Genomic DNA, 12,041 nt, shown 5'->3' on the forward strand with positions numbered 1-12,041 from the left:
TCTCTCTCTCTCTCTCTCTCTCTCTCTCTCTCTCTCTCTCTCTCTCTCTCTCTGTGTGTGTGTGTGTGTTACTTGAACTTGTAATGACAAATTTTATTGAAAAGTAAGTTTAACACGAATTTTCATTTCTTCATCCAGTTTATGGTCGCTATTCGATGTGATTTACCTTGCTGGCATACCATAATGAGAATAGAATGTGGATGAAGCGAGTTTTTTTGCAATCGACACTTAAAGAGGAATCACCATCTCGTAAGCGCGTACGCAAGCGAAAAAGTATGCTTTTTGTATACATCTTTGAAAGAACCAAATAGACACATTGAAGGGCAACGACATAGAGAACGCAATAGGGAGAGAGAGAGAAAATTTAAAACTTAACAAAAAGTCTGTTTTCGAAATGAAATAATAATAACAGCAGTGTAGCACCATCAACCGGAAGCATGTATTTGCAACTGTATCTCCAACACCATCGTCAGTAGACGATGTGGACGTTCTGAATCACTTTCATACGATGAACGGTGTAGAACGGCGGCAGAGAAAATCCGATGTATATTCAAACAAAGGAACGAACTAGAATGAAACATGGTGTAAAACATTCCAAAAAAAAATGTTCGGAGAAAGAAAAGAATGGAATAAAATCACTCACTGAGCATGTACTAAGCCATATAGAAATAACTTCGGAGACTCAAAATACTCTGGAGTGCATTCATTTTTGGGTAAGCGTTTGCAGTTGCAATTTAAGCAAATGCCGGGGTAGCACCATTTTAAATGTTGAGAAATGTTTATGTGGCCCGACACATTAGAAAACTATAGAAAAATCGTACAGTCGCACAATTTCAACTCCTCGGTAGAACTCCATATTGAAAACGAATCACGCCTAAGCTCTAAATTAGATTTTCACCCGAAAATTTCCATATTTAATTTCCAGCATGTCATTGTGCTGCTACATGGGACAGGTTTTTTTCTTTCTTTCTTTGGTTCGACAGCGAAGGTGGCATTTTTCCCAGTCAGCGTCTCGGCATCAAACTTTTGTCCGAAAGAATCATGCAAGTATACACAATCGTCAAGCGGCTGTTGCGCTCATATCATTTTGTAATGCTAAAATATGATAAAAATTGTGTTAGAACATCTGTGGAAAATCGAACGTTGCTCAAAAAAGCGCTTCTCTTGATCGAACTACTTGGTTTTTGTTGTTGTTGTTGTTGTTGGAACAACATTTGCATTTTTATCATACGCTCATTGAATGCAATTCAAATACTCGTACACCGTTTTGTGATCGCACAATCGACCAAATAACAAACAGCACATGTTTACGCTCACTTCTCAATGGACATATTTTCTTTTGTTACCATTTCAATGGGGCGATATTTTCATTCAACAAATAAAGAATTTGCTCAACATACATCAGCCATCACATGATGAAATATCAACAATTTACACATATTTTATTAAATATTCTAATACTATAACTCTATGTTGTCATTAATGCAAAATGTTACAGAATTTGATGGGAACAAAAAAAAAAGATGTTGATATTGCATCATTTTGTAAACATGGTTCATTTTTACCATTCACATTTTAAATTTTTCAAACGTTACGAACAAAAACCGTCCACTTCAATTATAAATCTATTTGTGTTTATTTTTTCAAACAAAAAAAGTATGTCCGTGATTTAAATCGACTTGAAAATGAATGATTCAGCTCTAGTGAATTGACGTAAACATTTGTTAAATATTTATTTTCACCATTTTTTCAAGCTAATTTTACATTTTTAATTTCATTTATCGAAACAATTAATTATATTAGCCAATTACTATCTTTGACATCCCACGCTGCATCATATACTGCAAGTATTAATTGTCATTTAAATTAACCCAACGAAACAGCGTGAAAATGTTTACCAAAAGTCGTTTAGTCATAGTTTTGAGGTTAGTAGCTTGAATAAACGCGAAATTTCGTTATGCAATGTAGATTCTACATTCGATTGGATTGAAATAAAAATTCGTATTTTGAGTTCATGTCCGTGCCAAATGTGAAATATTTGTTTGAAAAAATAGCTTTTATTTTGTACCGAACAATACTTGAACATGACATTTTTATGAAATTATTGTTGAAATTACAATTGCAAACCTACATGAAAAAAATGCATGTCCAAGTATTATTTCGTACAAAATAAGAGGTGTTTTTTCGCCGCAACGATTCATATGTAATATGCATATATTGTATTGAAAGTAAATAGCGAGTGAAATTGAAATCAAGTTTCGTTTTAATGTTTGTTTTCATTTTAATTTCTCCATTCGAAATTGAAAATGCTCATGCGCCGAAATTAGTTGCCTCATTAATTTCAGATATAAGTACATATTTAACAATTTTGTGCTGATTAATAAAACAATCATCAATTGGACAAATAGAGAGCGCGAATATTGAGGAAGAAGGAGGGAGTAAAAGAGAAAATTGGTCATTGGCCATAAAGCGATAGTGTAATAGGGCGGATCAATTAGATTCTCCTTATTAATGAAATGTTTAATCAACAGACTATCAACATCACAAAAAACATATTCATATTCTCCATCTACTGACGACATATATTCAAATGCCCATGCGTGAGTTTTTTCACAAATAGTTCTTTTTTTGCTACAAATGAGATAAGATGCTCGCTATTTTAATGATCATCATTTCTTTTGACAATTCATATCATGAAAATTATTTTCAGGTGCTAATTATTCTGGAATAATAAGACGTTTAAAACTTTCCATTCAAAATGGTGTTTCGATTGAACCAAACAAAGTTTTTTAAGTCAATTTTCATACGGAATTCATCTTGTTCATCAATGCTTCTGGTGTAAGCGGAGAATGAAAAAATGACACAAAAAGGCCGTATTCTAAAATCAAGTTTTTATTTACATAATTTGCCGTTTATTGTCAGTTGCTTTCGAAGGCAATTTTCGACAATATTTGGTGATTTTAAATCTATCTTCATGGAATTTGAACGAAATTGGTTTTTTTTTCAATGCACAGGAATATTTTTTTGAATAGACCATGTTTTCATATAAATTATTTACTAGATAATAAAAAATGCTGTAATTTTTAACATTATTTTTGAATTGATTTATTCGCATTATTGGTGTAAATTGTTTCACTACAAATTAGTTAATCGACTATACCAGATTGATAATGAATGCTTGAACTTAATCATTCTGATTCACCAAATCCGCCTGAACCTGATTCTTCACCAACATTTGAATTTACTGGAACAGCAAATCCTCCCGAGCCTGATTCTTCGCCATCATTTAAATTTACTGGAGCAGCAAATCCTCCGACCCTCTCTTGCGTCCTATATTGACAATGTATTTGAAGATGACTCCATTGAAGGAGCGCCATCTCTTTCACGCCCTTGAAAACAATGAAGTTTGTAAACTTCGCACATTTCTCATATATTTTTTTCTTCAAATTTTATTTCAAAATTGTATAAATTACACTGTGGGCCCAGTCGGACTAAATTGTATACTTTTACGATTTTTCTATATAAAAAATCCATATGGATTAAAAAAAATCCTGAAGGAAATTCAAAATATTAAAACAATATCCAGGCATGAAATTTTTTTCCATCAACCAAAGTCGCTCAAAAGCTAATGATTTCTATTCCTCGGGACCCCCAATCATCCTGTTAAGTCAGATTTTGAATTAAGTTTCTACGATGAGCGCAATCTTGCTAACAAATTTTGCGTACGACGTACAACGTACGACGTACAGATTAACATAAACCATGCTCAAAACGGCCTGATTCGGGTTCTCTGACCTCATAAACGTCCAGAAAACATGTTTCTGAAGTTTTCAAAATTTTGACCGATTACAATACTTTTGTGCGGAAAAGTAAAACGACCAACCAGAGCATCTCTGTTATATATTTCTTTGTCAATTTAAAATGACAGCGTTCGCTTCACAAAACTCATATTTACTATAAATTAGAAGAAGTTTTTACAAAATATCCGCAATTATTTAATTCAAAGTTTGAGTGAGCTTACTTTGCGCTTGTTAATCATGTTTGTGATTTGAAAATATATTGAGTTTAATTCCATATCAATTACATTTCGGGAATGAATAAAAAGAGACAAAACTCGTTACATTTGGAATTATTGAGACAGTTTGGTTTTCGATAAAAAATGTGGTATTTGTGTTACCAATAAAAAAATATGAAATCTTTGTTCAAAGATATCGGTTTGAACACAATCGTTGAAGGAGATTATTTCAAAGAATTTCAACGACCTATCAGTTTCATTGAGTAAATAGAATGCATAAAATCTGAAGCTGCATCGACCAATCAATGAATCAGTAAAAAATGTTACACACAGTTTATCAAATTGTAAACAGTTTAAAATTGAGTTGAAAAAATCAAGGTGCTCATTGTAAAATTGAAGTTAGTATTGCTTATTGTTGTTGTTCTCTATTCAACCAACAAATTTCATTCTCAAAATAACTGGAATTCATTTATGTTGATGCATAATCATTTTTCTTTGCTCTTGTTAGGCACACCAAATAATTTCGCAATCACATATTTAAGTCACAAACATGATTGCACCATTGTTAGTTGATCCGAAAATATGTTGCATCAGTTGCAATTTCCAGTGGATGTGCTCGTAAATGGAGGAGGGATTAAGAGAGAAATTGAATGAGAGAAGATTGGTCATTGACCATGTTAAAGAGCTAGTGTTAATAGGGTGGGTCAATTAGATTTTTTACGTGTCTTGATGTTCACTTCAGGGTTAATAGTTCAGACCTCAAAGGACATTACCATAAATATCTTAATATTTTTGGACAAAATCGTTGGCGGGGCATTATTAAATGAAATTATTTTCATTGAGTAAATCTGGGGGACGGACACAAAATCTAGTAAAATCTGCTAATTTTGCTAATATTTTTCTAATATTAATAAAAAAATCTACTATTATAACTATACAGACATACTAATATTGCTAATATTGCTAATATTAGTTCACTAGTATAAACGTCAAACGTCAAATAGCTGATCTCAAAGTGAAATCATGTATGAATTTTTCATAAATTCTTAGATGAACATTTAACATTTTTTTATTTTTCCTGGTTTAGAAAAAATAAAATTTATTTCTATTAAATAGTAAAACACTTAAAGTAACAAAAAAAATTTTCGGTGAGCAAAGTGAGCAATTCTCTAACAAGCAATGGTGAAGCAAAACAAACTAATTTTTGCTAATATTTTGCTAATATTCCGCTAATATTCTAATATTTATAATGGTGTCCGTCCCCTAGGAGTAACAATAGACAGAAAGCAATAAGGTTGTAAAAACAACGAATTGAATTTTGTCTGAAATTTTTTGCTTGTATAAAATTCGTTACTGCGTGATCTCACCGATAAAAATTCTCCTTATTAATGAAATGTTTACATGACAAAATGGAAAAAAGGCCGTATTCTACAATCTTTTCATTTACTGTTATTTACATAATTTGCCCTTTATTGTCAGTTGCTTTCGAAGACAATTTCCGACAATATTTAGTGATTTTAATCTATATCACATCGAATTTCAACGAAAGTAAAAAGAATCTTTTCCAATCAATTAGTAGAGTTTTTTTCAATATAAACCATGTTTTCATACAATTTATATAGTAGATAATGAAAAATGCTGTCATTTTTTAATATTGCTTTTGAATTGATTTATTCGTTTTATTTATTATTGTGGTTTCAGTAGAAATAGAGTGTGGTGTTGCCAAACGACCGAGTTAAGGTCAATGTTCAATTATTATCAGCGGCTCCAACAAATATATTTGCTCCACTGCCGTATGCAACTGGTCCACCGAATACATTTTGGCCACGATATATATTGTAATGGTTGAATCCATTTAAATTACCTTGTAGAACTGGATTAATAGAAAGTAGTTCTCCAGCAGTAGGAGCAGCGCTAACAAATCGTTGGCTCGTAATTGCCAATCCCACGAAGAAGAAAAAAATGATTATCTGTCAAGAAAAAAAAATTAATCGGAAATTATTAACTGAATATTCCATGAAATAAATCAATCAATAAAAAGATACAAATTTGATATTTTTTCACTTTTATTTGAATCTAACACTTTGTCGATTCGTAACACGTACCTTGCACATTTTGATTGAAGTATTTAATTTGCTTGAGGAAACAAAGAATGGTGTTTTCGACTAAATGACAACCTCGATACTGAATGACTTCCATACAAGAACGCCGAACTTATATATACCATTTTTCAAAGTACCATATCGTCATTCACGTGCTTATCATCCAAAAACTGAACTCGATTAGCATGTGAATATAATTGCGCTTAGCAAGCGCTTTAAAAAGAAAATCTTTAAATAATTTTTTTGATTGAAGAATGAACTCTGAACTCAAATGGTGTGTGGAAAAGTGATATTATTAATAAATTAAAAATTGAAATAAAATTCAACAGAGAAAAAAAATATTGGAAATTACGCAAAACTAATGTGATCATAAAAAGTTCACAAAATATCTACAGAACTGATTTTCAAACAAATTTATAACGACAGAAATTTTTTATTTATGCAACAACGAAAGTGAATTATGATATGATTTTGATTAGTAGCTTTGATTGCCCTTGAAACATGTCGCAATTGGCCGCTCTAACGTATATATTGTTGATAAACTCAACCGAGCAACTTTGCCATTTGCAAGGGATAATAATCAAGGGAATTTCCAAAAGAATTTTACATGTTTTTCGATTCGATTTAATTGAAGAGGAAAAAAATTCTTGATAACAAAAGGTCGAACATTCTTGTCTGTTCTTTTTTTTTATTGCACCAATTCAAGAATTATCAATTATTTTCAATTTATTAGCGAAATTTATGTAAACCGTGCATACTGTGGAAGCGACGTCACTTTACTATACAAAATCACTACTTAACTTTGTTCAAGGTATTGGCCCTCTATCAATGTTTTTGGTGCTAATTTACTAAGCAGTTGACATAATATCACATCTTGTCAACTGTCTGTGAACGATACAAACTCGTGTTAGTTAAAAATTGTTAGTGGTGCTCACGTTGGAACAAAGAAATTTGTTTGCTTCCATCCTTTGAAAACGTAAACGTACGTAATAAAATACCATTTAAATTGAACATATTTTTCATTAAAGTTACAAACACATTCATATGCGAGTTTATTGAATTACAATACCGCTATCGCCATACAAAAAATGCTATTTTACAATCAGACTTAAAATGTTAAAAACTTTTCATTCGGCTATTACCTAACAAAACTTTTAAAAAGAAGCCAATTGAAATGTGAATGTGAAAATGGGCACAAAATTGTACGCATTAGAATACGAAGAATTATTTTATAAAATTTACCATTTATTATCAGAATATGAGTTGGTTTTGAAGGCTACTTTTGATAAGATTTGTTTATTTTAAATAACTATATCGAATTTCAAGGAAAGTAAAAAATAATATTTGCCAATCCACTAGTAGAGTTTTTTTTAATATAGACCATGTTTTCATACAATTTATATGTATAGTGAATTAAATGGTGAGTGAAGCGTTTTTGCTTTATTTTTTTCCTGGTCTACCGACTTCATTTTGGAAAACCTGGTCCACTGTATCCACCTGGTCCACTGTATCCACCTGGTCCACCGAATCTATTTTGGAAGCCTGATCCACTGTATCCACATGGTTTACCGAATCCATTTGTCCAACGAATTCATTTTGCACGCCGAATCCCTTTTGGCCATTTGGTCCAGTGTATTTATTTTGTATATAAGTTTCATTTTGGCCGTTTGGACCATCTGCTCCACCGAATCCCTTTTGGTCATTTGGTCCAGTGTATTTATTTTGTATATAAGTTCCATTTTGGCCATTTGGACCATCTGCTCCACCGAATCCCTTTTGGCCATTTGGTTTAGTGTATTCATTTTGTATACGGAATTCATTTTGTACAGGGTTTTCATATTGTATAACTGGTTTCGGGTGTTCATTATGTGCAACGAAACCACTTTGGATAACTGGTCCAGGGTATCCATTTTGTTCAACGAATCCACTTTGACTATTTGGTCCACCGTATACAACTGGTCCCCTGATCCCATTTTGTACCCCTTGACCACCATGTACACTCAATCCAGCTTGTCCACCTTGTCCACCGAATCCGTTTTGTTCAACGTATCCCCATGATCCAGGGTACGTATATTGGAAAACTGGTCCAGGGTATCTATTTTGGTCAACGAATCCACTTTGGCCATTTGGTCCACCGTATACAACTGGTCCACTGATCCCATTTTGTACCCCTCGACCACCATGTACACTCAATCCAGCTTGTCCACCTTGTCCACCGAATCCGTTTTGTTCAACGTATCCCCATGATCCAGGGTACGTATATTGGAAAACTGGTCCAGGGTATCTATTTTGTTCAACGAATACACTTTGGCCATTTGGTCCACCGTATACAACTGGTCCACTGATCCCATTTTGTACCCCTTGACCACCCTGTACACTCAATCCAGCTTGTCCACCTTGTCCACCGAATCCACTTTGTCCACATGGTCCACCATAACCACATGATACTGGGTACCAATATGGGTTTACTGGTGCAGGGTATCCATTTGGTCCCCCTTGACCACCTTGTACTAATCCAGGTTGTGCAGCTTGTCCATTTTGTCCACCTTTTAAAGCGAATGCACCGCCTATACTAGTATCAAATGGTCCAGTGAGTTTACCTTCTGAGCTGACTTCAAAATAAGGAGCAGCACTAACAAATTGTCGGTTCGTAATTGCCAATGTAACGAAGAAGAAAAACAATGAATAAGAAAAAATTGTCTGTCAGGATGAAAAAATTGAAACGAAAATTATCAAATGAATTCATTCCAAGAAATAAATCAATCAGTGAAAATATACAAATTTGATATTTTTTTATTTGAATCTTTGTCGATTCGTAACACGTACCTTGCACATTTTGATTGAAGTATTTAATTTGCTTGAGGAAACAAAAAATGGTGTTTTCGACTAAATGACCACCTCGATACTGTATGACTTCCATACAAGAACACCGAACTTATATACCATTTTTCAAAGGTCCATATCGTCAATCACGTGCTTATCATCCAAAAACTGAACTCGATTAGCATGCGAATTGAAAAAAAATTTGTTTGTATGGGCTAATCAATGTGATATGAACTTTGAACTCAAATGGTTGACGTCCAAAATTGATTTTTTTTATTTGAACATAACATAATATGTGTGATTTCATGACTATTTTGATTCAAAGAATTCGACTCAATGATCAAAACGGTTTTTCGAATCTACAAATACAAATTGATTGGAACGGTGGGGCTCAACTTATATAATTAACAGACATAAATGGATACATATCCAGAATATTAATTTGTTCACACAAAGAACGATCGAACAGTGGCTACTCAAAACGTTTTAACAAATTTCGTTTTCAAAATAATTGGAATTCATTTATGGTTGATGCATAATTAAATGGATTTTTTGTCCCTCGCTGGGCACACCAAATAATTGCGCGATCGCATATTTAAGTCACAAAAATGATTGCACCATTGTTAGTGCAACTATTTTGCATCGGTTGCAATTTACAGTGAATGTGCTCGTCAAGCTATTTGAGCAGTTGTTTTATGGTTAATTTTTTTTCTCGTTCTCGCCTTTTCTCTCTTTCTTTCAATGCGACGAACTTTTTTCGTCAGCACCAAAGTGAGACACAAGAATGAAGAGAGAGATAGAGAGAGAAATGAATGGGCATAATATTAATGTGTGTTTGCATGTTCACGTCACGCTTCCGCTTTATTACATGTCGTTGATATATTTCATTACATTCAAAATTAAAATACCGAATAATGTGTGGCGATATTTTATCTTCATGCCATGTATTCTTATTACTTAAATCCACTGTTGGCTGAATGTGCTGCCTTTTAGTGGCATGAGCTTTATCGCTTTCGCGAACGTTCTTCTGAATTTCGTTACGGCAACTTTTCGACAACGTCTTTCAATTCGGTTCAGTGTCGTTTGTTTCACATTTCGTTTTTACCCTCCGTTTCTCATTTTAACTTGTTTCTTCGTTGTTGTTTTTTTACTGCTGTGTATCACTTTCCTCTTTACTGCCACTTTTCTACTCTACCTGAAATATACTGGATTTGTGCGGCGCTTGGCCCACTTGCATAATATTTATGCTATAGCAATGGTGTTGTTGTTATTGTTAATTTTATTGTTTGTGTTTAGTTGTTGGTGTTATTTTTGAATGAATTTATGAACACGAATCACATGATTGTAAGTGAGCGTACGTCTCATATATATTATTGAATCGCATCGTTAAATACCTATCTCAAACTCCACGGCGAATGAACAATACAAATTAAGTTCGCACGAATTGAGTCGAGTGAAGAACGAATTGATGTTACGATGCTGAATTGACTAGAAATTGATAGAGAGAGAGAGAGAGAGAGAGAGAGAGGACGATGGAAAAAACCATAGACTAAAAGCGAAAAGAATCTTTAGATTTAGATTCATACGCATTAGCGTACAATTTGATACATAAATTTCAAAATGCGTGAAAACAGCATCCGAGAATATCCGAACTCACATAATTTTTGAGTGAATGGAGTGAAATAAATTGTACCGGTTACCCAAATAGAAATGTATGTTGTACAACACATCCTATGTGATCTGTGGCAAACAGGAGACAGAAATGGAAAGAGAGTGAGATCGAAAGGGATGAAGGCAGAGAATGAGTGAGTGAGAGGTTAAAACTGTACACCAAAATGTATGAAACTCACGCGAAATGGAAAATGCAGGCATAGTATCGTTATTGTTGCCGTCACATATGCTATGTACAACAATTAAACATTTTATAATCACGTGCTAGAATTTTAACGAGAGGAAATATTCCATCTGGAACGAATGTTCGAGAGCAAGTTTTCAGTGCACATCATTCCATTTATACATATAAATATACATAGACACCAGTTAAACATCCACACTCAACGCATTAAACATAGCACCAATCCAAGGAAAATTGTGATAGCAAACGAAGAAGAAGAACAAAAAATACACACACGACAAAAAAGCGGCAACAATATAATTTATTGGATTTAATTACGCTTATGCCAGTCACTCTAACCCCTTTTTTCGTTTGCCACCTTGCTTGATGTTTGATGCAGACACACATTGCATATCTATGACATGGAATGCTTTGTGAGATGGCAATTTCATTGCCATCGTCATCGTCATTGGCAATGCGGTATCGTCATATTGCTGATGCAATTCAAGTCATACGATAAATGCCATCCAAAGCATGCTTGTCAAATCATTTAATATACTCGTAATTCGAAATTTTCATTCGACGAAATTGATCGTGCGCACAGACAATTTCAAAAAGTTTTCACTTGAGTAACTTGAACAATCTCAATGATGAACGAACACAATACAAAAACTGAAAAAACACTACAATTTAAAACAAAAACATCTTCAGCTGTGGACCTTTACCTGTCTCTCTCTTTCTTCTCGTCCTTCTCTGTTTTCTCACAAACTAGCTGGTGAATGATTTTTGGGGCCAACCATAAATTGCGCTCGATGTGCATATTTCACTTGATTCTCGCATATTCTTCACTCTAATACGTTGCCATACTCTGCTACTTGTCGGTTGCAAGTCGACAAAGTCAATCTTAATTGTAAACTGCTTAGAATAATAATTCCAGCAACAGCAATAAATGACGGAAAAACAAAAATTAAACACACCAAACAATGATGGCAGGCAAATTTATGATGTCTCACCACAATATAAATGTATAAATTTAACTTAAATGACATTTAACTTCAAGTGTGCGAGTGTGTGTGCGATTAAATGTTCGTGTATGTGTGTGTGTGTGCACATTGTTGTATGTGCGATTGGAAGCAAAGTATATCCTATTCATTCCGTCCCCGTGTTCCTCTAACTCGGCGTACATATTTCAATCTTTCTCCTTTGGTTACCACTTGTGCATGCCCATAACCATATAATCATTCCCCTCGCCATTTCATTTTCAACT

At 33.7% G+C, this 12,041-nt stretch overlaps 2 protein-coding genes and 1 long non-coding RNA gene across 6 annotated transcripts in view; 1 reads left to right on the top strand and 2 right to left on the bottom strand.

The window, feature by feature from the left end:
- LOC116349264 (teneurin-m) overlaps nucleotides 1-12,041 on the top strand; it is a 623,527-nt gene that overhangs the window by 23,076 nt on the left and 588,410 nt on the right. The gene's annotated exons all lie outside the window — the stretch shown is intronic.
- On the bottom strand, nucleotides 5,660-6,243 carry LOC116349378. The gene is made up of 2 exons (XR_004201905.1): nucleotides 6,121-6,243; nucleotides 5,660-5,985 (listed from the first exon to the last, which is right to left on the bottom strand). It is a non-coding gene; the product is annotated as an uncharacterized LOC116349378 (long non-coding RNA).
- LOC116349308 (collagen alpha-1(XI) chain-like) lies at nucleotides 7,131-9,058 on the bottom strand. Of its 2 annotated transcripts, XM_031780699.1 has the most exons (3): nucleotides 8,944-9,058; nucleotides 8,514-8,817; nucleotides 7,131-8,324 (listed from the first exon to the last, which is right to left on the bottom strand). In XM_031780699.1, the coding sequence occupies exons 1-3, from the start codon at nucleotides 8,950-8,952 to the stop codon at nucleotides 7,558-7,560; spliced, it is 1,080 nt and encodes a 359-aa protein (XP_031636559.1). In that variant the 5' UTR covers nucleotides 8,953-9,058; the 3' UTR covers nucleotides 7,131-7,557. The 2 variants fall into 2 exon arrangements, with proteins under 2 accessions (XP_031636559.1, XP_031636551.1); XM_031780691.1 differs by having other exon boundaries at nucleotides 7,157-8,817.

The sequence above is a fragment of the Contarinia nasturtii genome, unplaced genomic scaffold (genome assembly GCF_009176525.2).
Source record: "Contarinia nasturtii isolate CC-2019 unplaced genomic scaffold, AAFC_CNas_1.1 Cnas_scaffold_129, whole genome shotgun sequence".
Classification (NCBI taxonomy): domain Eukaryota; kingdom Metazoa; phylum Arthropoda; class Insecta; order Diptera; family Cecidomyiidae; genus Contarinia; species Contarinia nasturtii.